Source organism: Pollachius pollachius, assembly GCF_949987615.1.
Source record: "Pollachius pollachius genome assembly, chromosome: 1".
NCBI lineage: Eukaryota > Metazoa > Chordata > Actinopteri > Gadiformes > Gadidae > Pollachius > Pollachius pollachius.
Genome location: NC_136934.1, coordinates 14,601,584 through 14,625,387, shown reverse-complemented (window position 1 = coordinate 14,625,387; position 23,804 = coordinate 14,601,584). Strand labels below are relative to the sequence as shown.

The window sequence follows — 23,804 nt, the reverse complement described above, 5'->3', positions numbered from 1 at the left end:
TCTATAAGAGATAGCATGCACCGTATAGCCTACTATTACCTCCTCACTAAATAATGTTATTAATGAAACGACGGAACCCACATCATCATCATCATCATCATCATCATCATCATCATCACAAGTGTACATTCATATATAACCTCCGTGTGTGCATGTTTGTGTGTTTTTGCGTGTGTGTGTGTGTTTGGTCTCTAATGGCATAATAGCATGTTCCGGCGGCAGAGAGAAAGAGTGAGAGGGGGTGAGAGAAGCGCAGCCAGGCCACTGGGTTTAGCCTCCTCTACCCATCTACTAGAGGTTTACTTCCACTTGGGTGAATAGTAGTAGTAGTAAAAATACACTGCCTATCTTTCTGTCGCTCTGCTTCAGCCCCCTCCCCTCACGACTCTCTCTCTCTCTCTCTCTCTCTCTCTCTCTCTCTCTCTCTCTCTCTCTCTCTCTCTCTCCATCTCCATCTCTCTCTCCCCATCTCTCTTTCTCTCTGCATCCCTGGGCGGCAAGGGCGGCTTTAGCACAATCCGCATCATGCACCCAACCAACGACTGCGACTTAAAACAGTCATTTATGATATAGACTTGAACGATCATGTGTTTCGTGCATAAAACGCTCAAATCCACTGTGTCATTGACGGCTGTATCATGCAGTCGCTTTGATTTACCGACTGTATCATCATCAGTCTATCATCAAAGGCTACTCACTATTTGCAGCTCCGCGGTTTTCGAGATGGCAGACCCAGCGAACGGTATTGTCACGGGCGGCGCGGAAAGCCTTTGTCGCGTTGCTTGAGAATGATCTCAAATTGTCATAATCTGTCGACAATATTTTAGATTCTGTCCCCACTGTCTGTCAGCGTCGGATGCTGATGATGGAGTCGGTCGGTTGATGCGCGCATCAGCTGAGACACACACCCACCTCTGGCACCGCCCCTCTGGCTGCAGGATACGCCCACTTTTGGCGCTCATCCAGTTAAGCCTACGGAGGCCGAGGTGTTCTTAAAACCAGTCAAGGATAGATGGATGAACGGATGGATGGATGGATGGATGGCTGTTTGGATAGATGATTGGTTGGATGGGCCGAGTAATGTGTTAATACATCTGGTAGGTTGAAGGACCACAACAATCCAAGTAAATTCTAGGGTTTGTAACGTCATATGTATTCAGTATAAGACATTTTTTTCTAGTGGGTATATCTTGTTCTACTGTTATATATGTAAAATAAGCCAAATAATGTCAACCAAAAAGAAAGCGCAAATTAAATATTGAAACCATGTTCAGCCTGCACTGCAGGAGTAGGCCTACTATTTTAGCATAAGAAATGGTATTTAGGCTTAGGCCCCTACCTACAATTATTTTATATTTTCTGTCTTTGTTCCACAAGAGGGCAGCCCCTTACAACGTTAGGCCTACAGATGTTGTCACCACTAAAAAAGATTATCGTGAACCAAGGATTGTATGTCTGTAACACAGTATTTTGCTTAAAACTTCAATCTTAGCTGTAAACCTATTGATTGCTCATTCATTTCTATTTTCATCCTATTTAATCAAATGAGAAGCAGGCAGCCACACATTCAGAATATATTTAGCCTATATGCAACCATATATACGTTTAGCGCCCTCTGTTGCTTCATTTAGGAAATGTTTGATGGAAGGACGGCAACTGTCAGCTGCCTAACGTGTGGCACTACATTGATTAATGATCTGGAAGTTGGTGCATACAGTTGGTGTTCTTTCGGAGACCACTTCAAAGTGTGAAGGAATGGTTGATCATTTACATGCAAAGCCAGACTCAATTCTCCAGAGTAAAATCACAACATTTCCGAACATCAGATAGGCCTATTAATGTTAGAGAATATGAGGCCTATTAAGTGTTAATAAGAGAACAAATGCATTTGCTCTGAGATCTTGCCCAACTAAACATTTTCACAACAGTTGCAATGTGTCATTCAGTCCAATAAGAAAACTATCTTGTTCAAAATGTACTGTCTGAATGTACTGTACTGAACATGTAGGTCTAATTCTCGCCTCTTGTGAACTGCATTATGATACATGTGTCAGAAACGATAGGCCGGGCTTTCTGCATCATCACAGGAGCCTCAAAGGGCCAGGAATGAAAATTTGCGCACCAAGTCAATCAATATCAATATTGATATCTCCTGTCGATACAGTATATTGATGTTTCTGTCATAGATGGTACTGAAAAAGATGATGACTGATTAGCTGTTTCTGTAGTGAGCTATAATGAGAAAGAAAGAAAGAATAAAATAAACAAGGACTGTGTGACTGAATGAGTGAGTGACTGAATTAACAAAATAAACAAAAAATCAAATAATGACAGAATGAAAGAGTGAAAAAGAAAGAGTTTCAAAATGAATAAATGACAAAATGAAATAATGAAAGAATGACAGAATAACAATGAAATTATGAACGAAGAAAGAATGAATGAATGAATGAAACAATGAAAAAATGGAAGAGTTCCAAAATGCAAGAACAAAATGAAGAATGAATATGAATGAAAGAATCACCCCTCCGTGAGACCACCAGTTCCTTCGGAGATGGTCAGGCTGGCCCAGGGGGCTTTAGGTGCACTGCATAGCTGCAGACCTGGGCAGCCCGTGGGGCCTGAAGGAGGCCGTGAGCGTGGCCCAGCCAGAGGCGGGTCAGGACATGGACTGGGTCATGCTGGGTCATTAATAACACTGGCGGGAGGAACTCTCATCACATTTATAAAGCTGTTTAGTGCTCTGTCTGCTTCCGGCTGCATTGGGTGAAGTCTCCCAGTGGGCCCAGAGTTCCTCCAACCTTGAGGTAGGTGGTGACTTCCGGCCTGTCCCTGATGGGGAGCTCTGCGCTGGGCCTGAGGCGAACGTTGGTCAACATCTCGTCCATATGGGCCATCGCTGCCGGCCCTCAGGGTGCTGTGCCGCATGGGCGAGGCAGCTAGGGCCATGGCCTCCAGGTTGCTGGCTGTTGAGGGGCCCAGTTCAGGGTTCTCTCCTAACCACCGGTTAGACGACAGCATAAGGATTACATACACACAGGACCACTGTTCTTTCTATTCGTGTCGGTCCTAATTGTAGTAGGTAAAGCTATTCTGATTTAGCTTCATGTCGGAAGAGAGATACAGAGAAAGAGAGGGAGAGAGAGAGAGAGAGAGAGAGAGCAACAGGGGTAGCCTACCCATATTAAAAGAAGTAGGGAGTACGTTTCATGAAGAGAAATCACATTTTTGGATTTTGTATCCAAACTGATATTAGATTTTGAACAGATGTGCGTGTTTTATTTCAGGATATTGAACATTTCAATTGTGTTAAATGCATTGTTATAATATGTAAACAACAACAATAAGTCTGACTTAATCAAGTCTTTCTCACTTAAATTAACATAATTTCATGTTGCACTGGTTGTTGGTATTATTATGTTCCACACACTTTAGCCTAAATTGTAAAAAGAATTTACAGACATCATGTGTTGGTAAATAACATGCCTCTACACAGAGAGATTGATAGAGAGAGAGAGAGAGAGAGAGAGAGAGAGAGAGAGAGAGAGAGGGGGGGGGGGGAGAGAGAGAGAGTGACTGCAAGTCAGAGAGGGAGAGAGAAAATTCGAGAGAGAGCTAATACGATAAAGAAAGTGCTAGAATAGAAGAGATTAGGAGGAGCTGCCTCTGCCAAACGTCAAGCAGCTGTCTAGCGTCACCATTGCTGACTGCTGACAGACAGGCCCAACTGAGGGACAGAAATAGATCCCCAATATCTGGCCCCAACCAACTCAAATGGGGAGGACAAAATGCCACATTTTCTACTTTCATTAGAATTTTTTTATAATGTCGCATATATGGTCTTATCTCAGACACACGTTAGGGGGTTTGAAATGCACTTATTCATCTGTCAGTTATTCATGAAAGCCTCGCCCTGTGATTAAAATCAGCCAAACACTGCTCACCCTTTACCTATCCCCTCATGGTATAGTTGTAAGAAGTGGACCCCTATTTTAGTAACTCAGGGCTGGAATGTCCAGCTGTTGTTCTTTGCACACACACACACACCCACACACACACACACACACACACACACACACACACACACAGACACACCGGTGAGCGCTACGACAGGTCCCAGACTACTCGCTCAACTACCGAATTTAGCCCCCCAGCCCGTCGCCTCTGGCTCTCTTTTCCCCTGTTGGCCGGACGTACCGCAGACTGCCGCACGCCTCTGTCCTTTCAGCAGGACCACCAACACCACGGACATCATGGAGGCCGTCGCCATATTTGACTCACCAGGAAAAGGCCGGGGACTCAAGGCCACCAAGGAGATGTGGGCCGGCGACGTGGTGTTCTCAGAGGCCAGCCTCGCTGCCGTTGTATTCGACAGGTAGGCCCCTATGGAAGGGAAAATGCATGGGGGCCCAGGGTGCGTGTGTGTGAGTGTGTGTCGGGGGGTGTGTGTTAATTTGCAGCTATACTAGTGATATTAGGAAAGTGGAAGCATCTGAAATGTCTGTTGAATTTGTGTTTAACCAGAACTAGTACCCAGCACTACTATGAAAGTAAGTCATTTAGAAATGTTTGGGAGTTGGACCTTTCCAATTTTCCTAAGGTTTACTTTAATTAACTTTATTTTATGTCCTCTGATGTTGACATCACAAGGCATACTTCATACGATGGTGTTGATCTTTCCACACACAATCTGGGGAAGTTATTAAGCCATGTATGTTCATCGGCAATTGCCTTTATTAGCTGTGTTAATGTGTGAGCAATCAATTGGCCAATTAGCGTGCGTTCCACCAAACCAATTGTGTAAACATCACGATGCCCAGACTGTAGTAGCGCTGTCCTAACAACAAGGCTGAGCAGCATTGTGCTTGTCTCAATCTCCCTCTACAGTATGGCAGAACGCATATGTCACAGCTGTTTCCGCAGCCAGCCCAAGCTTCAGCGGTGTGGTCAGTGCAGATTTGCCCACTACTGCGACCGCACATGCCAACGCGCCGGCTGGGCAGAACACAAGGACGAATGCGGTGCCATCAAGACCTACGGCAAAGCCCCAAATGAGAGTGTTCGGTGAGCAGGAGGCAAAGGTCCAAGGATCAATGGAACGCACCCATCCGTTCCCTTGACAGAGTCATCGTTCTGTCAGCTGCATGCAACGACCAATTGATGTTGGCATTTCGCAAAAATATAAATAAAGCTTTTTATTGAGAAGTATATTTAAATTAGATCCTAGTTTGACACTGGTAGTCTGATTCAAAGAACTGACTTAAACTGATCATCCATAATCAGACTCATCTTGAAGAGGAAACGCTCCTCAGTATCCAGAATGAAAGCAAGAGAGCAAGATGGGGATGAGGATAAGAATAAATGCATCATAAATGTTTTGTGGTTCATTGGGACCGCAGGTTGACCGCGCGGATCGTGTGGCGCCTGGACAAGGAGGGGAGCCTGGTGACCGACACTCAGATGACCACCGTGGAGGAGCTGGAGGACCACATCTTCGGCATGCCCGACGACGACCTCCAGGAGATCAAAGTGGACATCCACAACTTCCTGGACTACTGGCCGCGCAACAGCAAGCAGCACACGGTCGACGACCTCTCACATATCTTCGGGGTGGTGCGTTCTCCATAGATACCTGCTCTCACAGTCTGCACTGCACTGGACTCATCCATGTTATTATCCTTTTAAAACTCTTGGTATTAGATCATAGAGGCAGAATTGCAATCAATAATTGCTATTTCGGTTTTCCGTTAAACAAATGTCAGAGCCTCATTTACATTTATTCAGTTGCTGACAAATGATTAATATTATAAATTATTAAACTCAATAGGAAACAAAACAAACGCATTGAAACAAAGAATACATCTACTTTCAATCAAATAATTCCTCAATAGAAAAAGATAATCATTTTTGGTCTTAACACCTTTTCCCACACAAACATCCCATTGAATGGTGCCGTTATATCATATTATATAGCCTTGTCCTTTACCCCCCAGGTCAACTGCAACGGCTTCACAGTGAGCGATCAGAAGGGGCTTCAGGCGGTTGGGGTTGGCCTGTTCCCCAACCTTTGTCTGGTGAACCACGACTGCTGGCCCAACTGCACGGTGATTCTCAACCACGGCAAGTACGTACCGCATCTCAGTGGGGGACACCGTCAAAGATCATGTGTCATGGGGAATCTGATGCTGTGAATGATGCTGTTTCTGGTATGATCGCTTTATATGTATGAGAGTGAGTTTAGGAGAGAGTATAGAGTCTGATTGGGTAACATGGGTAAAATGATTCCTGTTTGTTTTTCAGTCAATCCGCTGTGAATACTATGTTTCACTCTCAACCGAGGTGCGTCACCTCAACCCTTTTTAAGTATCATCTATTCAAGCACTGTGTAAAAAAATGAATAAACATGTATAATATGTATATGTTCATTTAAAATAAAACCTCACTCACTTTTCATTCACAACTATCGACCTATAATCGCATCTATACTCATTTCAATCCATCGATCATACTTATTTGTCCCGGTTGAGAGCCCCTTTGGCATGCTGCTGAATGTTTATAACCTTCATCTAGCTAATGTATCTCATTCTAAAGCTACTTTAGATAACATGGATGTACCTGCCTGGAACAATGTTCCATTAAACAGCGACCAAATAGAAAAATGTGTTTGATGTTAACACACGTTTTCACTTTTCAAAAAGGTTTTTGTCTCACAGTTAAAACACTGACAAAAAGTTTGTGAGCAGTATATGTAATGCTAACTCTAACCTCTGTGCTATAGATTAGTAATATTTTTTAATTGAAAACATTTTCTTGCATTAATATATAGGTGTGTTAAAGTCGCAATGTGTAAGATTGAGACCCTCCCACTAAATAGCCGGGACTTACCAATCAAAAAAAGTGTTCTGTCCTCTCTAATTGGCTCTGCAACTGTGACTTGAAATAGGGTAGCTAGGATAGCTGGATGGTGAGTGGTATGGGTTTGGGGAGCGTGGATAGCTTTATTGTAAAAAAAAAAAAAAAAAAGAGGCCCCAATTGATTTTATAGAATGAATTATAGCTGTGATTTTATTGATAACATTATTGAAATCACTATCGATTAGCATCGACTATATGCCCAGTTTATTCTAAGCCACAAGGTAGTTGAAATGTTACAGTGCAATGTTAATGTAGTTGGTAGGAAATTAAGTACATTATCATTTTAATTTCAAAGGACCATACATATCTAAATGTCTTAAACTAATGTTTTAAACTAGTACAATTATTTTCTGAACAGAAGCTTTCAATAATTTGTTGTAGTTGTAAGCAGGCCCTTAAGCTCTTCAGTAGGACCATGCAATTCAGATTCTCATTCTTCTAAATCTTTCTTCTTTGTGCTGTTCCCAAAGGATCGAGCTGCGTGCCTTGGGTAAGATCTCTGAGGGAGAGGAGCTGACGGTGTCCTACGTGGACTACCTGAACGTGTCAGAGGACAGACAGAGACTCCTGAAAGCGCAGTACTTCTTCGACTGCACATGTGACCACTGCAAGAACCGCACCAAAGATGACGTGAAGATGGCGGGCAAGGAGGTGGATGGCGTAAAGGTAGCCAACAACCTATACTTAAAATAAATAATTTTAATCCCCTAAGGGAAATTCAAATGATTTAGTACGCTTGTGCACATGCACACAGGCTCATGCATACATATTCATGCGCACACGCACGTTGCATGCAAACAACCCCCCCCACCCCGATAGGCCTATATACTGGTTGTCAAGACAAGTAAGCACGAGCTTCCATATAGATAACTTTAAACAGACTGCAGTAATGGTACAGGCTCACAACGCAACAAAATATTGGACATAACAGGCCTAACATTGAGCTACATGTCCCTTTACATATTTTCAAGTTGACCGTTATGATTGAGGTAAATATTAGTTTTATTAACCCATGGTTTAACTAAAAGTACATGCATATTTTAGCAGTCATGGCATCAGAGAAAAGCTCCCTTCGCCATCAATAACAAGCTAACAAACTGCCCTCTACATCCATGACTGCGATATGATCATTTGGCTACAGTTAGAGCCACGTGATCGGTAGTGTTAGTGTGTCACAATCGGACAGAGCTGTTAGCCAAAAAGATAAGGGGATTTGGAGTCCATAAAGATTAGGAGAAAGGGTTGGGAATAAAGCTTTTCATGCAATACTGTGGCCGCTAGTAGGAGGGATGACCCATAGTTTGTCGACTTTGCTACAGTCACAACCTTAGCATTCAACAGAAGGTAAAGATTATCAGGGCTATGTTATCATGGTCCCTAGACTTTGGCTCAACAAACTATTTGTGCCTTTGAATGTGTACTTTCAGAACATGCAACAACTTGTGTTGGAATTGTACAATACACGTGTTGCAAATATGGTCATGTTTGACAAATCCACACCCTCTTTGTCAGGTACCTGAAGAGCAGGTGAAGGAAGTATCAGATTATTGCCGTGTGACTCTGGAGAAGATTAACAAGTCTCGTTTAAGTGGCGACTATCATGAGGTATTGTCCGTCATAGCCACACTTGTCAAACAATGAAATTCATTACACAAAGGTCAAGTGTTTCATTCATTCAAGTGTTTATTCATTTGATCTGCCATCCTGAACTAAGGTGGTCGTCATGTGCAGAGACTGCATGAAAAGAGCAGAACCAGTGCTGGCCGACACACACATCTACCTTCTGAAGCTATGGAGCACACTTAGCGAGGTGCAGGCCTATCTGCAGTTTGTTGATGATGCAGCAGACCTCTCCCGCAAAGTCGTTGAGGGCTACAAGTAAGTATCAGGGAATGTACTCAAGCCCACTTCCCTAATCATTTTGTGTTTGTGTTCCCACTATCGAGATGTGCAGCTAAATTGCGGTTCTCTAAATCCAAACTTTACAGCAAAATCTACCACCCAAACAACGCTGCCCTGGGCTTGGCTACCATGAGATCTGGAGTCTCACACTGGCAGGCAGGGTTAATAGACGTCGGCCACGGGATGATCTGCAAGGCCTATGCAGTTCTCATGGTCACCCACGGACCTACTCACCCCATCACTCAGGACCTAGAGGTAAGCCCAGCGGAGAAGTGGTAGCCTTCTTGGATGGCAATCACGCGAGCGTGAATGAAAGTTATGCCAGAAAAACTTAATTGTACATTTCTGGTTATTCAATATAATTTGTTCTACGCTCCCTCCTTGCAATACCCTTCAACGACCCTGACTGAAAGCTTACCGCTGCCCGCTTCCACAGGCAATGCGCATGCAGACGGAGATGGAGTTCAGGATGTTCACGCAGAACGAGTATGTCTACCATAGCATGAGAGAAGCAGCGTTGAAGAACCGACCCATGACTATGATGAACGAACCCGTTTCTGTACAGGACGGGATCAAGAACCTCTTCCACAGGAGGAAGTGAACATTGCAGTCCACACAAACCCCTTTTGTTTAACAAACGCTTGCTTTTGTAGCCCACACTATACCCAAATAGATAATAAAACTTCACCAAGTTCCGTTTGCTTATTTTTTTTTATTAGGAAAGACATTATACACGCTTGCTTGTCCTCTTGTAAACAATGCCACCAAGAGTCATGGTCTGAAATGGAGAAGAAAATAAATGTTAACACACTGTCTTTGTGCACCATTAGTAGGCCTATGAGAAAATCAGGACCATTGTTCCTACTTACATTAACAATAGTGTTGGCATCAACCAATTCTGTGACAGACTCGATTCCCTTGAGGGAGACCTTCAGCTTGTTTCCTTCACGCTTGACCACAGCCTGAAAGGAAAAAAAAAAAAAAAAAAAAAAAAAAAAAACAAGTTTGATATTGCAGCAATACACATGACGAAGTAAAAAAAAAAAAAAAACAAAGAAAAAGTTGGCCAATTGTGTACAAGCTAGACAGCAGATACTCTGGTAGGAAGCAGACAGTAGTCTACCTTAATCTTCTCGCCGGTGACGGTTTCAAGGTCAGCTTCCTGTCCGACGATGAAAGTGTTGACGAGGACCTTAGTGCCGGTGGTGACTGTCACTTTGAAATTGTCGCCATTTTCTTCAATTTCAGAAATACTCTTGATGTCCTTGCCTTTCTGGATGAGCTCATCAGGGAGACCTAGTCACAAGGGACCACAACCAAATCAGGATAAACACCAAAACAAAGTGGCCACTAAAGGAGTACCTGTGACCTAGTGTAGCAACAAATAACAAGCAATAGCTATAGCATCAAGGACAACTCCAAGCACATCAAGCCTATTCTCTATGTGCAACAGAATAGTGTAACAAATCCTTACTTGATGGTAAATTTGAGCCGGTAAACATAAAAATAAAGTCACATTAATGTAAGCGAAGCATTGGGGACGAAGAAGAGGGGTCACTCCGTACAGCATAATGACCATGAACAATCAACGTGCCTCTCAACTTACCAATTGCCTTCATGAAAGACTCAAAGTTCTCCTGGGACTCAAGTTGGTATTTTCCAGTGAAAGACATGTTGATGGAAGACAAATAAGCCAAAGATACAGAGTGTCACCATCCCGTTTTATACTCTATTCAGCCCACTGAAACAATGATTAACCACAGCTGTTTCAAATGAAGGTAATCCCAGCCCCCTTCCCCTGGTTGGCTCAAAGTAGAGCTTCACAAGATAACAAGGATGAGTTGATGAAGGTGTGGACAGTGGCTGTATCATATTTACATTCAGAGTGTGACTATATGAGAGATGAGGGCAAACTATATTTAGGAAGAAAAACTTCAGTGGAACAATAGTGGCTATCTCCTAATGATGAGAGCCACTATGAACAAATAACAGTGGTCAGCACCTCAAGTTTTAGTGTGCTTCCTTATGAGGTAGGAATGATACCAATATGAAAATAAAAAAGACGCAATTAGTTAAATAGCATTGGCAGTTATAGTTACGATTCACTGGGTCACGGAACATGTTGGCATACTTTAAGCTGCTGATAAGACACAGAAACACTTATTGGGTTCTTGTGCCCCCCCTATCTTTTCCCTTTCCTCTTCTTATCCTTCTGTCCTCCTCTCCTCCTCTATTCTGCTTTGCCCTTTGCCCTTTTGTTTCTTGTTTTTAATTACACCCTCGGTCCTCCTTTCCTTCTGTCTTTCCTGTTACAGAATATTTTGTCCCTTGCTGCCTTTCCTGCCCCTGTTATTATTTATTCTAATGTCAAAACTGTTGGTCTGCATCTATAAACTATTAGCTATGTCTGTGACTTTCACAAACATTATCACACTATAAGCATATAGATAGGATGGTAATTTGCAGGTGATTCCTAGCCAAATCCACCTTATCCTACTTATCTAATACTTAAAATGTTAAATACTGCTCGCTATTGACATTTTAAATCTATTTCCACAACATCAAAGCTCAACGTAAACATGTTTGGTATCAACAGTCTCTAAAATTGTATACTCTGATGATTGAGTATATGTGAATAATCTTACTGAAAAGCTCCTCGGCAGATTAATTCCAGCAGCTTCGGAAAAGGCAGACCAAACCCATTTCTAGTAACCCTAAAACAAACAGGAGAGCCCATGCACTAACATTCATGTCAACATTTGTCAATATTTCCAAATGCTTGTAAAGGTCAATAGGATTTCACCGGGCCACTTCTCCAACATTGCCTCATCGTGAACTGTTCACTACATTGCAGCCTGAACTGAAGCACTGGTCAACGATCAGAGGCGGCAATACAATGAAATGTGTCAGGATACAAAGTAGAAATCCCTCCTCACTAAATGTATGAAAAATAGTCCAATTCCTTCTGTGAGCAAATGTATTTAAGTTAAGTACATGGAATTTGTATTGTAAAATACATAAGCTGCCGTTTACTCTTGTATCTCTGTCACTGAGGGAATCAAGCATGAGGTGTTGTACGCCTCAGCAGCAGGTGACGTTATCTGTTCATCTTCATAGAAACATTTCTGCTTGAAAGGGCTGTCGCACAGAAATCAATCTGCCTACAGTGCTTCCTGCCTAACAACGTACCTAAAAAAGCAATTGTGTTTCCTAGCCCTAACCAATTAGTTTTGTTGTCTAAACCATACCAAATTAACCTGGAAACCAGACGAAACTGTGAGCTCATGTTTAATTGCTTCGTCCTATCAATCTGAGCCCCCTTCCGTTAAACCAGATTGAACAGAGCAGACCTGGCCTGGCGAGGGACAATCACAACCTTGTATCAACTATGGGGCGAGTATGATAACTGTACAGAGGAACTGATGCGTCACCCCTTTCATTGCTCTGATTGGCTGTAGGTCCATCCAGCTTCTTCCAGATGCATTTTGATCTGTGCCCGTTGATTGGCTCAATGGAAATCAAACAATTCATAAGAAGTTCAAGAATAATTTATTTTTGTTAATTGGGCTTGCGATGTCAGGCTATAACCAAATGGTTTTGACAGACTGCTATTCTACTCACCCCATCTCTGAGTAGAATAGCAGTCTGTCGATGACTCCATTCGAGGATAATCATTAGAAAGAGAGGGTCAAATAAAAAGTATCTGCCGGTGATGGCTGTGATTGTGATTGTGGCAGGAATTGATAAAAAAAATGTTATCATGATGGGTCTAAGATCTGACCTGAGGCTTATTGCAGATGACTCCAACCAGCGATGTTGGAGGCTGTTCAAAGGTGACACCTGTCAATGATTGTAACGATTGTTGCATCAGGGATATTTCAAGTGGAGTTGAAGGGGTCCTTCAAGAAGATGCCAATTCCTTCCAGGCTTCAAAGAGGTAAAGAAACAGCAAATATATATAGATAAGACAATGCACTATAGAGCTATACAACTAATAAAAAAAAAACAGGTATAATGACTATGAACTACAGAATCCATTGTCAATTGAAATTCATTTTTATTGTTGACTATTTTTGGACTATATATTATTTTTTTTACCCATGTATGTAACATCATGTAAGATGATGTAACAGTTTGCAAGGTTTACATCTTGTTTGCAATTATGTATTCCCACTGCAGAGGATTTAAGTCGCATGCAAATAAAGCAAAACAAAAAACACTGCCATTTATATTCTCTCTTAGTTTATTCGAGCAGACATATTACCAGGACAATGCAGGTAATTTTCAGTATTTTCTTTAATCACTACTTCTATACATAGAAATATATAAACAAATGCACTCTGGACATACATACACAGGGTTCCACTCAGTGAGTCAGATAACAGAGCTAAGATAGGTAACAGGGTTGAATGGGATCCACAGGCGCAACCCAACATACCAATACAACTATTTAAACCAGCACTACACTTTCCTACATCTGTGGTGGGGGCCCTGATACCATGCAGCGTCAGAGGGAGCTCATTGGTGGATTCGATGGGGCAAGGCGTGGCCGGCCAAATGCATGAGCCTGAGGAAGATTTGATTGGAGTCGCTGCTCTCCAGTAGTCCGGTTGGATCGTAGCCATCCTCTTCGGTGACACAGGATTGGTCAGTTGTGCAGCTCTCTGAAATGATTGGGTGAAACATAGGGAGCGATTGAGTTCATGTTTCATTGACGTTAGCATAAAAGCAGCATACACTTATATATTCTTAAACAGCCAAGCAACCATAACTTGGGTTATTGTGGGTGAATGAGAATCATTGAAAGGGATTTTTTTCATTATATTCTTAAGAGTGTTATGATTCCAGCACTTAGAGAGTCAAAGCCTCATGGAGTAACCGGAGTCCATGTTCTCACGTTCAACGGAGGATTTCAGTAACACAAGCTTTCAGTGACTGACTCTGATTCTCAATCACTCTAAGTGACATAATCTGCCATTCAGTCCTTCAGAGTTCTGACGTCGGATCCCTTGAAACATAAACACATGAACGCACCTGCATCACAACAGAGGCCGGAGGCAGCGCAGTGTCCGTCCTCGGAGCCGCAGGGTTTCCCTCCCGCCTGGCAGGGGGTCAGCAGGTAGTTTTCCTCCGCACAGTGGAGCGTCTCCGGGGAGCCCAGGAGGCAGCCCAGGCCCTCACCGCAGCAGATGCTGGGGCCGAAGCAGCGTCCCCTGTCCCCGGGGCCACAGGGCATGCACTGGGGACAGACACAGAGATGGGAGACTCCAATACATTGCTATCCTCCTGCAGCACAATGTTCAGCACTGCTGAGGTGTTGACCCTGACTTTGCCCTCTCTGGTTTCTGTTGGCGAATAATAACTTGACCAGTACTTTTAAACCTGCACTACTGTAACTTTTCTATTCAACTTTTATATGGCATTAAAAAAATATGTGAACTTAAAGTTTCTGAAGGATAAAATGGGCCACCAGTGAAATCATCCAGGGTATTTATCTGTATAAATCATTTAGTTCTGCTAATGGGGAGAACATCCGGGTTTAAGTTAAACATTAACATATCTTCTGACCACAGTAAATCCAAGCCCACTCACCTTGCGTTGCGGGGCGTCCATCAGGGATCTCTTCCCTCCGATGGGGCAGTTGGAGATGTAGCATGCAGAGCACGCCGACAGCAGGAAAAGCAGGGACACTGAAACAGCTGCTCCGGTCATCTCTGTGAACGGACGTATAGAAGAGCACGGTACGAGAATGAGACCAAAATATGTGATCCTGTGCCTGGTCATACATATAATAGGCAACAATACAAATTAATAAAATTGTACTCACTTCTCAACGGACTAAGGACGCACAGTCGATATTTAGAAATGTTACTTGGGTGAAATTCCTCCTGGTGAAGATGCTTGCCCTATTCTGGTGGCTGCCATCCCTTTATATACCGTTGCAAGTCTACGTCGGCGAGTGATGCCAGAACCTCAAAGCCACTTAGGGGATCCTTAATGAACCTTTTTTAAGTCACGTCCGGAGAAGGAGCCTCTGTATAGGGGCCAGAGCAGGGCAGGTGAAGGGACGGCGTTCAAGTGACCTGCCTCAGTGGCCTTTCCCATTAGAGATGATTAGGACAGGGCTGGCCGTCCGTGACCACGCAAGCTTTTAGACTGCACAAGGTCAGAGGGATCAAGAAGGAAATGGAGATATGAAAAGGCTGTGACCAAAGGATGACAGCTGATGACATGATGCGGTGGCAGGTGCACAATGCGTGTGTTGCATTTTAAGGAGTGCAACACAAGTATTTTCATCATCTTTTGGGCCTTGTCATTGTTTTTGTTGTCAGAGGAGGTCAGAAGAGACACACCCACATGCATGCACACTCCCATACACATGCACACACACACACACACACACACACACACACACACGCATACACACACACACACACACACACACACACACACACACACACGCATGGATTCTTCCAGCCATTTTCTCTCTTGATTAGGAAGTTTCTAATTCCCTATTAGAATTGATTCACACATCGCCCAAGGTTATGGGTTAATTTATCTAATATGCCAATTAATGCAGATTATTTGATTAGCTTCAGTGAGGCTGAAGAGAGCGTTCACTGTTTCAATGGTGTGGGCTCAATTAGCAAGCACCTTACTTTTACTCACCGTCATATCATCCTATTAGTGTATGACGGAAGCTAATCAAAACCTTCTTACTTTGATAAGTTCTGTTCCAAGGGGCAGTTGAAAAAAGTTCAGTTGAATGATGTTATCGCATTCAACAGACAGATAGACCATAATAACTTTTATTTTAAGAGTTGTTATAGGAAATGTTGCACACTGGTCAAACTTTTGTTTGCGTGATACAGAGTGTAAGGGCTTTCTGCCCAACCCTAACCCTAAACCTTATAGTTGTGTATCCTAAACCTAACAAAGTAGATATGTTGCCTAAACCTAACTATTATTTTTTTGCCTAACCTAGCCAAGTACTTATGTTGCCTAAACCTAACCCTAACCCTAACCCTAACCCTAAGTAGTTATTTTGCCCAAAATCAACAAAGTCGTTGTGTAGCATAAACCCAACAAAGTAGTTGTGTTGTCTAAACCTTACCAAGTAGTTATGTTGCCTAAACCTAACCATTGTTGCCTTAACCTAGCCAAGTAGTTGTGTTGCCTTAACCTAACCAAGTAGTTGTGTTGCCTAATCACATTGCAATTTACAGCTAAACATAATAAGTAATCTAAGTCTATAAATAATACGTGACATGAACCTGGTTGTTCTGGGTGAAAGTCCTTTAACTGACCTATTCATCCACCACAACCTCCTCCTCGCACGCACTTTGTTGCTTTTTATACGGTGTCACCTGTCTTCCTTAAGACTTATCTGGCAGAAAGGTCTATCTGGCAGAAAGGTTTATCTGGCAAAAAGCCCTGAAGACAAACGTCGCCCCGCGTGCGTTTGGCATGGCCCTCGTCACTGTAGAAACGAGGGAGGCCTGCCCCTTAGTGGCTTGAGTTCAACACTTCATCTGTCAAACTTTCTCTTCAAACAAAATACTTCCTAGATATTATGCACTCATTAAACATCAGTGCTCTGCCATGCGATCCCCAAAATGATATTTCAGCCACTCTAGAGGGACAGCAAGCAGGTTAGAAGCAGCCTTTGATTGGACATGGTTCTATAAATAAACATCATTCCCCACTAAGCAGAAGAAGACCCCTTTGCATCATCTAAATTTTGTCTTACTCTGAACAACTAGGTATGTATCAATTCAACTTGGGTTCAGTAGAGGATTGTAGATTATTCAATGTCTATGCAGAGGCATTTGAACTGAAGTACGGCAATTGTCAGTGCTCATAATCTGCAATAATCCTCACTTATTGAGACTATTCATTTCAGCAATGTCAAATGAAAAATGAGATTTAGAATTTGGGTAATTGTGAATGTTGGTGTTTTGGAAACATTTTTTTTCTTGCATGCCTGTCTGTCCCAAGAGCTAGGGTAAATCCTTACTATAGAGAAATGGAGATGTCTATCTGGCGTTTCCTTATTTTTCTGCAGGAAGGCACTAGGCTTGTTGACTTCCTCTCCCCTCCCTTCCTTCCTTCTCTCCGAAGGTACTCATCTGAAAAATGAGAACAAAGTGATTGTTCCTGTTCTCTTTCTTAAGTCAGTGCAAACGCTGTCTCTGGACGGGCGTCTCAGTCAGAGCCGTACAAGGTGCAGAGCAACAGTACAGAGAGAGGGATAGAGGGAGATAGAGGAGATAGACAGGGAGATAGAGAGAGGGACAGAGAGAGAACACACAGAGAGATACCACAGCTGCTGCTTCTGCTGCTGCACCTCTGCCATTAGAGAGTCCCCAGAACCATAGGAGTCTGCTGCGCTGTGCTGGTAAGTTCCACACAACACACATAGACACACACGCACACACACACACACACACACACACACACACACAGACACATACACACACACACCCAGGCAGGGTTTCATGGTGAGACGGTGGTGCATGGACAGCGCTTGACTTGGCATCAGGGCATAGGAGGGGCTTCTGATGTGGATTGTTAGGAATGCAGGGGATAAGGCAGAGGAAGGGCTTGGGGGTCCTCGCACATGATAGATGGATGATAAGTAATTAGAATGGAAGAATAAACAGATTAAGCATTTATATTGAGGTTGATATACCTTTAATCTGAATGGAAGCATTTTGAGGAGTTGCAGTGAACTTATATTGTAAGGTTTTTTAATTAAACTGTAGTTTAAGTTGTCATGTTCATCAGGGAAATTGAAATTTGGCTCTGACACGTCTCAAAATTACTGTTAGATTGGCAAAAACCAAAACCTAATTTTCCGTTTGATTAATTTTGCTCATTAGAATTACTTTCCTTTTCATCATCTTCACGAAAATCATCAGCATCATCTACAAGGATTGCATTCAAACTTTCAGTCATATCTCTAGCTCTATAGCTCTATCATAATCACAATTAAATAAAGGACAATGTCTACAATAATCTGCAGATTACTACAAACTGCAGTGTCATTCAAAATGATGCTACAATACATTATAGGTCATACATAATTCATATCACTGTGTTTTCAGTTGAAAATCTGATAATGTATTAACCATTTCCGAGGTTAAACAAAAAATTCAGTCATCCCTGATCAGTGAAAAAGGTGACCAGAGCAGAGGGAGCGAGAGAGAGAGAGAGAGAGAGAGAGAGAGGTGGGGAGAAAGAGAGAGAGAGAGATTGAGAGAGAGAAAGCGAGAGTGAGGGCGAGTCAGAGAGAGAGAGAGAGAGAGAGAGAGAGGAGCAGAAGGTAAGTGAAAGGTGGAGGTGAACATCTCCACGCTTTAACTTCCTTATTTTGGAAGAGGAGATGGGAGAGAAGAGAGACCAGTGAAAAAGTGGGAAGTGAAAGTAACTAGAGTGGTGGCAAACATTTTTGATAAATGGCTATTGCAATGCTGTCTGTCCCACCAAAGACAGATCGCGGGTCATGTATCATTGTATATCGAAAGCAGAACAACAAAGTGGTAAAGTACCCGCGAAAGAATGCTTTGTCCTCTTTTGAGAAGCATGTCAGGTAGAGAGCTCTGCCTCCTCTCAGTTCCCCTAACATAACGAGGCCTTATCAGATTCATTTCTCTTGCAATGTTGCCCTGATGTCCCCGTTGATCTCTTAAATCTAGGAAGAGGATGGACAGTTCCTCCCCAGCAAGAAGTCCCCCTTTCAGAGATGACCTGCGGCCAGCGACTCAGCATGGTTTCTACTTAAGCTACTCTCCGCCCAACATTAAACCCACAAACCTCTCCTCTCCCAGATACCCTGACACATCCCCCAGCAGATACACCTTTAGCCGTGCTTTCAGCCCCCACAGGTTTGCCTCTATGTTTGGATCCCAAGACAAACATCACGATCAGAAGGAGGGATTGCAAAAACGCAAAAAAACACCTCTCAAAAAGGATGCAAGAGAAGGCGAATCCATTGAGAGAGAGGAAGAAGGAGAGACAGAGAGAGAGGGTGCTGGGGCTGGCAGCAGGAAGAGCAATTCCGTTATTCCTCCATCCGTCGGCCAGGAAGCCATCCCGGGCATGATTGATCTCAACCGACTGCAGCTCCAGAGTACCCTGTCCAGGTGCGACCCGCGCGGTCCTGCCCTACCTGTTCAGGTGAAGGAGGAGCCCCTGTCTTCTACCCCTCCAATATGGCACCCGCCTCCGCTGTTCCTCCATCCCCCTTCCCCATACTTCCGCCCTTTCCACCCCAGCCTGCTGCCCTTTCCTTTCTTCATGGCGGGGCCCGTCATGCACCTCTCTCCGGGAACCATGTACCCCAAGCAGGCCCTCAAACCTTGTCGCCGAGGCCCAGACGGAGGCCCGCGCGGAGGGGGCACGACCAGCGCAGAGAAGCTGGGCTTCAACGTCCAAGTGGACGACAGCTACTACGTGGACGTGGGCGGGGACCAGAAGCGCTGGAAGTGCCGCATGTGCGAAAAGTCGTACACCTCCAAGTACAACCTGATCACGCACATACTGGGCCATAGTGGCATCAAGCCCCACGGTTGCCACCTGTGCGGGAAGCTGTTCAAGCAGCTGAGCCATCTGCACACCCACTTGCTCACGCACCAGGGCATGAGGCCCCACAAGTGTCAGGTGTGCCACAAGGCCTTCACGCAGACCAGCCACCTGAAGAGGCACATGATGCAGCACAGCGACGTGAAGCCCTACAGGTGAGAGGAACCGCCGCTGCGCCATCTGCTGAAGAAACCTCTTCCAATCTTTTCCTTTATCCCTTCATCCTGATCACTCGTCCGGGGGTGAGCTCCTCTCCCCCAACCCTCCCCTGACTCCCTTCCTTCTCCCCCCCCCTTCCCCTTGTCCTCCAGCTGTGGTGTGTGTGGCCGGGGCTTCGCCTACCCCAGTGAGCTCCGCTCACATGAGCTGAAGCACAAGAAGGGCCAGGAGAACGTGTGCGTCGAGTGCGGCCTGGACTTCCCCACGTTGGCCCAGTTAAAGAGACACCTGACCACCCATCGCGGACCCACCCTATACAGGTGAACACCGGCCGTCCATGTAGAGCCACAGGAACACCATGTGAGGGACCACAAACACAGACAAAATGTGTTGTTACAGTGTGGGGGGAGAAAAAGAGCAGCATTTGGGTCGGATGTGTTACTTTTTTTCGGTAATTCAAATGAGGTTGACAGTGATCTATCCGCAGGTGTGGGGAATGCCAGAAAACCTTCCAGTACCCAAGCCAGCTTCAGAACCACATGATGAAACACAAAGACATCCGGCCGTACATCTGCAGCGAGTGTGGCATGGAGTTCATACAGTCCCACCACCTTAAACAACACACACTCACTCATAAGGTAGCTCTCCTCTCTTTGACACACACTAGGGACAGAATAACTATATTGCGTTGATGGACATACAAAGAACTGCATGAAAGTCAGACCACCTTTACCGGGTGCAAATAAAACGATACTAACCATTTGGCAACTTAATCGATTCTGGTTGATTTCCTTGCAATAGGGCATACATAACATTTTTCTGAAGGTTTCTATGATAAGTTGTTTTGTTATGATAAATATCAATTGAATGGATGCTAAATAAGAACGCATGCTATTTTTAGGCTGCCAAAAGTATGCCCTTTCTCACACATCCAAAAACCTTCTCCTCCCCCCCTTCTGTTGTTCTTCTTCTTCTACCAGGGGGTGAAGGAGCACAAGTGTCGGATCTGTGGTCGAGAGTTCACGTTGTTGGCCAACATGAAACGCCATGTTCTTATCCACACCAACATCAGGGCGTACCAATGCCACATGTGCTTCAAGAGCTTTGTCCAGAAGCAGACGCTCAAGGCCCACATGATCGTCCACTCCGACAGCAAACCCTATAAGTGCAAGGTGAGCCATCAGTCAGGAAATCGACATCTACAAGCAAACCTTGCATTTGTGTGTGTCTGTGTGTGTGTTTGTGTGTGTGTGTGTGTGTTTGTGTGTGTGTGTGTGTGTGTGTATGCATGTGTTTTTGTGTTGTTCGTATGTCTGTGTGAGCATGTATGCGTGCCTGTGTGTGCGTGTGTGTTTGTGTGCATGCGTGTGTGTACATCTGTGTCAAACATGTAAACACACCATTTTGACCACAATGAAAGCCCTTTCAATGTTCTACAAAACACTTTCACCAAAGGCATCCACCCACAAATGGGGCATTCATTGTCTCCTCGCTGCTCAACACTGTACACACCAAACAATCCACGTGGGGCGACAAACCAAGGGCACTATTGAACAAAACTTGCATTCTTTCGGAGTGGTGAGTGTGGCAGGGCCTCCCTGCTGGAGAGTGGAGCACGCCTGGTGTTGTGTAGGCGGGGGGGGACGGTGACCAGATAGCAGACAGTCTTTTGGCAGAGCGAGACTCACCGTCCATAGGAAGGATATCGCAGCACAAAGTGCCTCTCTAACAATGGTCCTCCCCCCTGCCCCCTCTTCCCTCACCAGCGCCCCCCCTCCCCCCCTGAAGCAAAGGGCCCACAAATAGATTTCATCTTGCTTTCTCCGCTGCTGGAGGGGAACTTCCTGTTTTCTCACGGTCCTCTCGGACAGTTTACAGTCCCTCTCTCCTCCTGGAGGAAAGGACCACCCTAATAAAGAAGAATGCGGAGGAAGGACAGGACAGAAGCTGCCCTGCCATGTTCTCCTCTCAAGCCCCTCTCTCTCACTCCCCCGTGGCTTCCTCTTTCCCTCCCGCTACCTCTCCCTCTTCTCTCTATCTCTTCCGCTCTCTCCCTCTCTACCGCTTCTCTCTCTCTCACTCGCTCTCTCTCTCTGTCTCTCTCTCTCCGAACGCCCGTCCTCTTGCTACTTCCACTTCTCACTGTCTCTCTTCCTCTCTCTCTCTCTCTCTCTCTCTCTCTCTCTCTCTCTCTCACTCTCTCTCTCTGTGTCTCTCCATCTCTCTCACTCTCTTTTGTTTGTCTAGAGGTACAAAATACAATTAGATGAAATTAGAGGAAGAGAAGAAAAGGGATGTAGAGAGAGAAAAAGGATGTGATTGCAGGGCTGAATTGTGCCTGGCTGGACATTAATTGATGACTACATGTTTGTGTTGAGGCTGGGCATGCCAGAGGACTAAGTCAATAAACGAAATGAACGTTGGCACAGACCAAATCAGAGAAATGAATGCTTCCCCGTTGTTTGTTTACCTTTAAAGAGAATAATGAAATTATTGCTGCGTTTCAAATAAACCGTTTATTCATTATTACCATTAGGAATGTGCTGAACTAGACAACACAATGCAGATTGTTTTGATAGGGTTGATGATTATTATGCTCATGCTAGTTTAGAATTAGAAATCACTAACTGTATGATCCAATGTGTCTCCCCAGCTCTGCGGAAAGGAGTTCAACCGAATGCATAACCTAATGGGCCATATGCATCTCCACTCGGACAGCAAGCCCTTCAAATGCCTCTACTGCCCCAGCAAGTTCACCCTGAAGGGAAACCTGACTCGACACATGAAGGTCAAACACGGCATCATGGACCGAGGGCTGGACCAGAGATGTAGGGATGCTGCATGATCGCAATTGTCTTCATTATCTGTATTTGTATAATGCTTGGGCTCTAACCCTAAATAGCTATCATGATGATAATGATTTTATGTCTTCCTTTAGTGTTCCGTCGCAGGGGGCGATTCTGTCTGCCCCCTCCCCTGGGCCTTCTGACCCGCTTCAACCAGGAGGAGCCCTGCGACCTGTCTCAGAAGACCCCCGACCCGCCAGGCCTCCACCTGGCCCACTCCGACGGAGAGAGCCTCCCCGGCAGCTCCTGCCAGGAGGAGGAGGAGGAGGAGGAGGAGGATGGGGAGGAGGAAGAGGAGGAGCGCTCGTACAGCCCCGAGGTGTACCAGCCCCGCACGGAGCTCCGCTACGCTCCTGAGTCAGAATCTCGCCGTCGGCCCTACTGTCCCGACCGCGGACCACGGGACGCTCGGCAGCGGCCACGACCGCACGGCACCCACGACCCCAGGCAGGAGGCCCGGACGACGCCTCCGCCAGGCCGCCGCTGCCTGGACGGACGAGGGCGGCTGTGCAGGTCACTCGCGGGGACGCCTCCGCCCTCGCTGGACGGCCACGGGTCCCACTCCGAGGCCAGAGACGAGGCAGAAACATAGTACGAGGTTTATGGCGAAGAGGGGAGTGAGACGCCGCGATGGGAGCGAGGGGGGGGGGGGAGGACGTGAGCCCTGATCTCCGAGTGGTGGGGAGACAGAGCAGGTTAGAGGAAGGGGAGAGGCGTCTCTGCATTATTGTTGAGCCCTCAGACAGGGGAAGAGAAGAAGGAGAGGAGGAATGTGAACAGGAAGATGCGTAGAACTGGGAGCGCTAGACAATGAGCTAACGAGGAAAGCGGAAGTTGGACAGTGTTTTTTTTTATATTGGAGCTGAGAAAGTGTGCTTAAAATGCTGTGAGGCATATTGTATATAAGCCATAATTACACACAGATTTTATTGGAAAATACTGCCATTAGAGGAACAACACTGTTAATACAATATTTGTTTAAGATCAGAAATAGCTTATTGTTTTCTTTGCAATAATGATTTCTTAATCATGTCTGAATGGGTGATTTTGAGGTTTCTTTGACCTTGTTTCTGCTTTGTTGTTTAAATTTCTGATCTTATTTTTATGTAATACTTTTAATATTGTATTTTTTGGAAGCTGTGAACTGTTTTACCATAAAGCCTTTTAGTTGGTAGCAGAATAATTGTTGAAATGCTTAATCTGTACCCTATTTATGAAATAAACTGTGACGAAACAATAAATTTGACGTGAATGAGTACGTGTGTCTTATTTCACATCTTGGATTAATAAAGTGTTTTATATCTTACAGACAATATAAAGGATTCAGTCAAAGATTGTCTGAAATGCTGCTATGAAAACATAGGCTGTTATACACATTTTTCAAATAATATATAAAAACAC

The 23,804-nt window shown here is 44.6% G+C and overlaps 4 protein-coding genes across 4 annotated transcripts; 2 read left to right on the top strand and 2 right to left on the bottom strand.

Moving 5' to 3' along the window:
- Nucleotides 1–4,250: 4,250 nt before the first annotated feature.
- Nucleotides 4,251–9,415, top strand: smyd1b (SET and MYND domain containing 1b; the record flags this gene model as incomplete). The annotated part of the gene is made up of 10 exons (XM_079746219.1): nt 4,251–4,372; nt 4,885–5,061; nt 5,397–5,610; nt 5,991–6,121; nt 6,298–6,336; nt 7,383–7,578; nt 8,425–8,517; nt 8,627–8,790; nt 8,901–9,069; nt 9,251–9,415. 10 exons carry the CDS (start codon nt 4,251–4,253, stop codon nt 9,413–9,415), a joined length of 1,470 nt encoding a protein of 489 aa, XP_079602345.1.
- A 126-nt stretch (nt 9,416–9,541) lies between these two features.
- On the bottom strand, nt 9,542–10,487 carry LOC307072127 (fatty acid-binding protein, liver-type-like; the record flags this gene model as incomplete). Its single annotated transcript, XM_079731322.1, has 4 exons — nt 9,542–9,592; nt 9,684–9,776; nt 9,938–10,110; nt 10,421–10,487. The coding sequence occupies 4 exons, from the start codon at nt 10,485–10,487 to the stop codon at nt 9,542–9,544; spliced, it is 384 nt and encodes a 127-aa protein (XP_079587448.1).
- Nucleotides 10,488–13,332: 2,845 nt separating this feature from the next.
- Nucleotides 13,333–14,526, bottom strand: LOC307078080 (isotocin-neurophysin IT 1-like; the record flags this gene model as incomplete). The annotated part of the gene is made up of 3 exons (XM_079739682.1): nt 13,333–13,478; nt 13,849–14,053; nt 14,407–14,526. 3 exons carry the CDS (start codon nt 14,524–14,526, stop codon nt 13,333–13,335), a joined length of 471 nt encoding a protein of 156 aa, XP_079595808.1.
- Nucleotides 14,527–17,044: 2,518 nt separating this feature from the next.
- Nucleotides 17,045–23,001, top strand: znf366 (zinc finger protein 366). The gene is made up of 7 exons (XM_079744320.1): nt 17,045–17,212; nt 18,513–19,553; nt 19,710–19,877; nt 20,045–20,195; nt 20,538–20,729; nt 22,211–22,385; nt 22,496–23,001. The coding sequence occupies exons 2-7, from the start codon at nt 18,520–18,522 to the stop codon at nt 22,993–22,995; spliced, it is 2,220 nt and encodes a 739-aa protein (XP_079600446.1). The 5' UTR covers nt 17,045–17,212; nt 18,513–18,519; the 3' UTR covers nt 22,996–23,001.
- The last annotated feature ends 803 nt before the right edge of the window (nt 23,002–23,804 follow it).

Excerpts from the sequence above, each read along its gene's own strand:
- znf366 (XM_079744320.1), top strand. The coding sequence starts at position 18,520 with ATGGACAGTTCCTCCCCAGCAAGAAGTCCCCCTTTCAGAGATGACCTG. Across the intron at positions 19,878-20,044 it reads CGCGGACCCACCCTATACAG|GTGTGGGGAATGCCAGAAAA; the intron begins GTGAACACCGGC and ends ATCTATCCGCAG. Across the intron at positions 20,730-22,210 it reads GCAAACCCTATAAGTGCAAG|CTCTGCGGAAAGGAGTTCAA; the intron begins GTGAGCCATCAG and ends GTGTCTCCCCAG.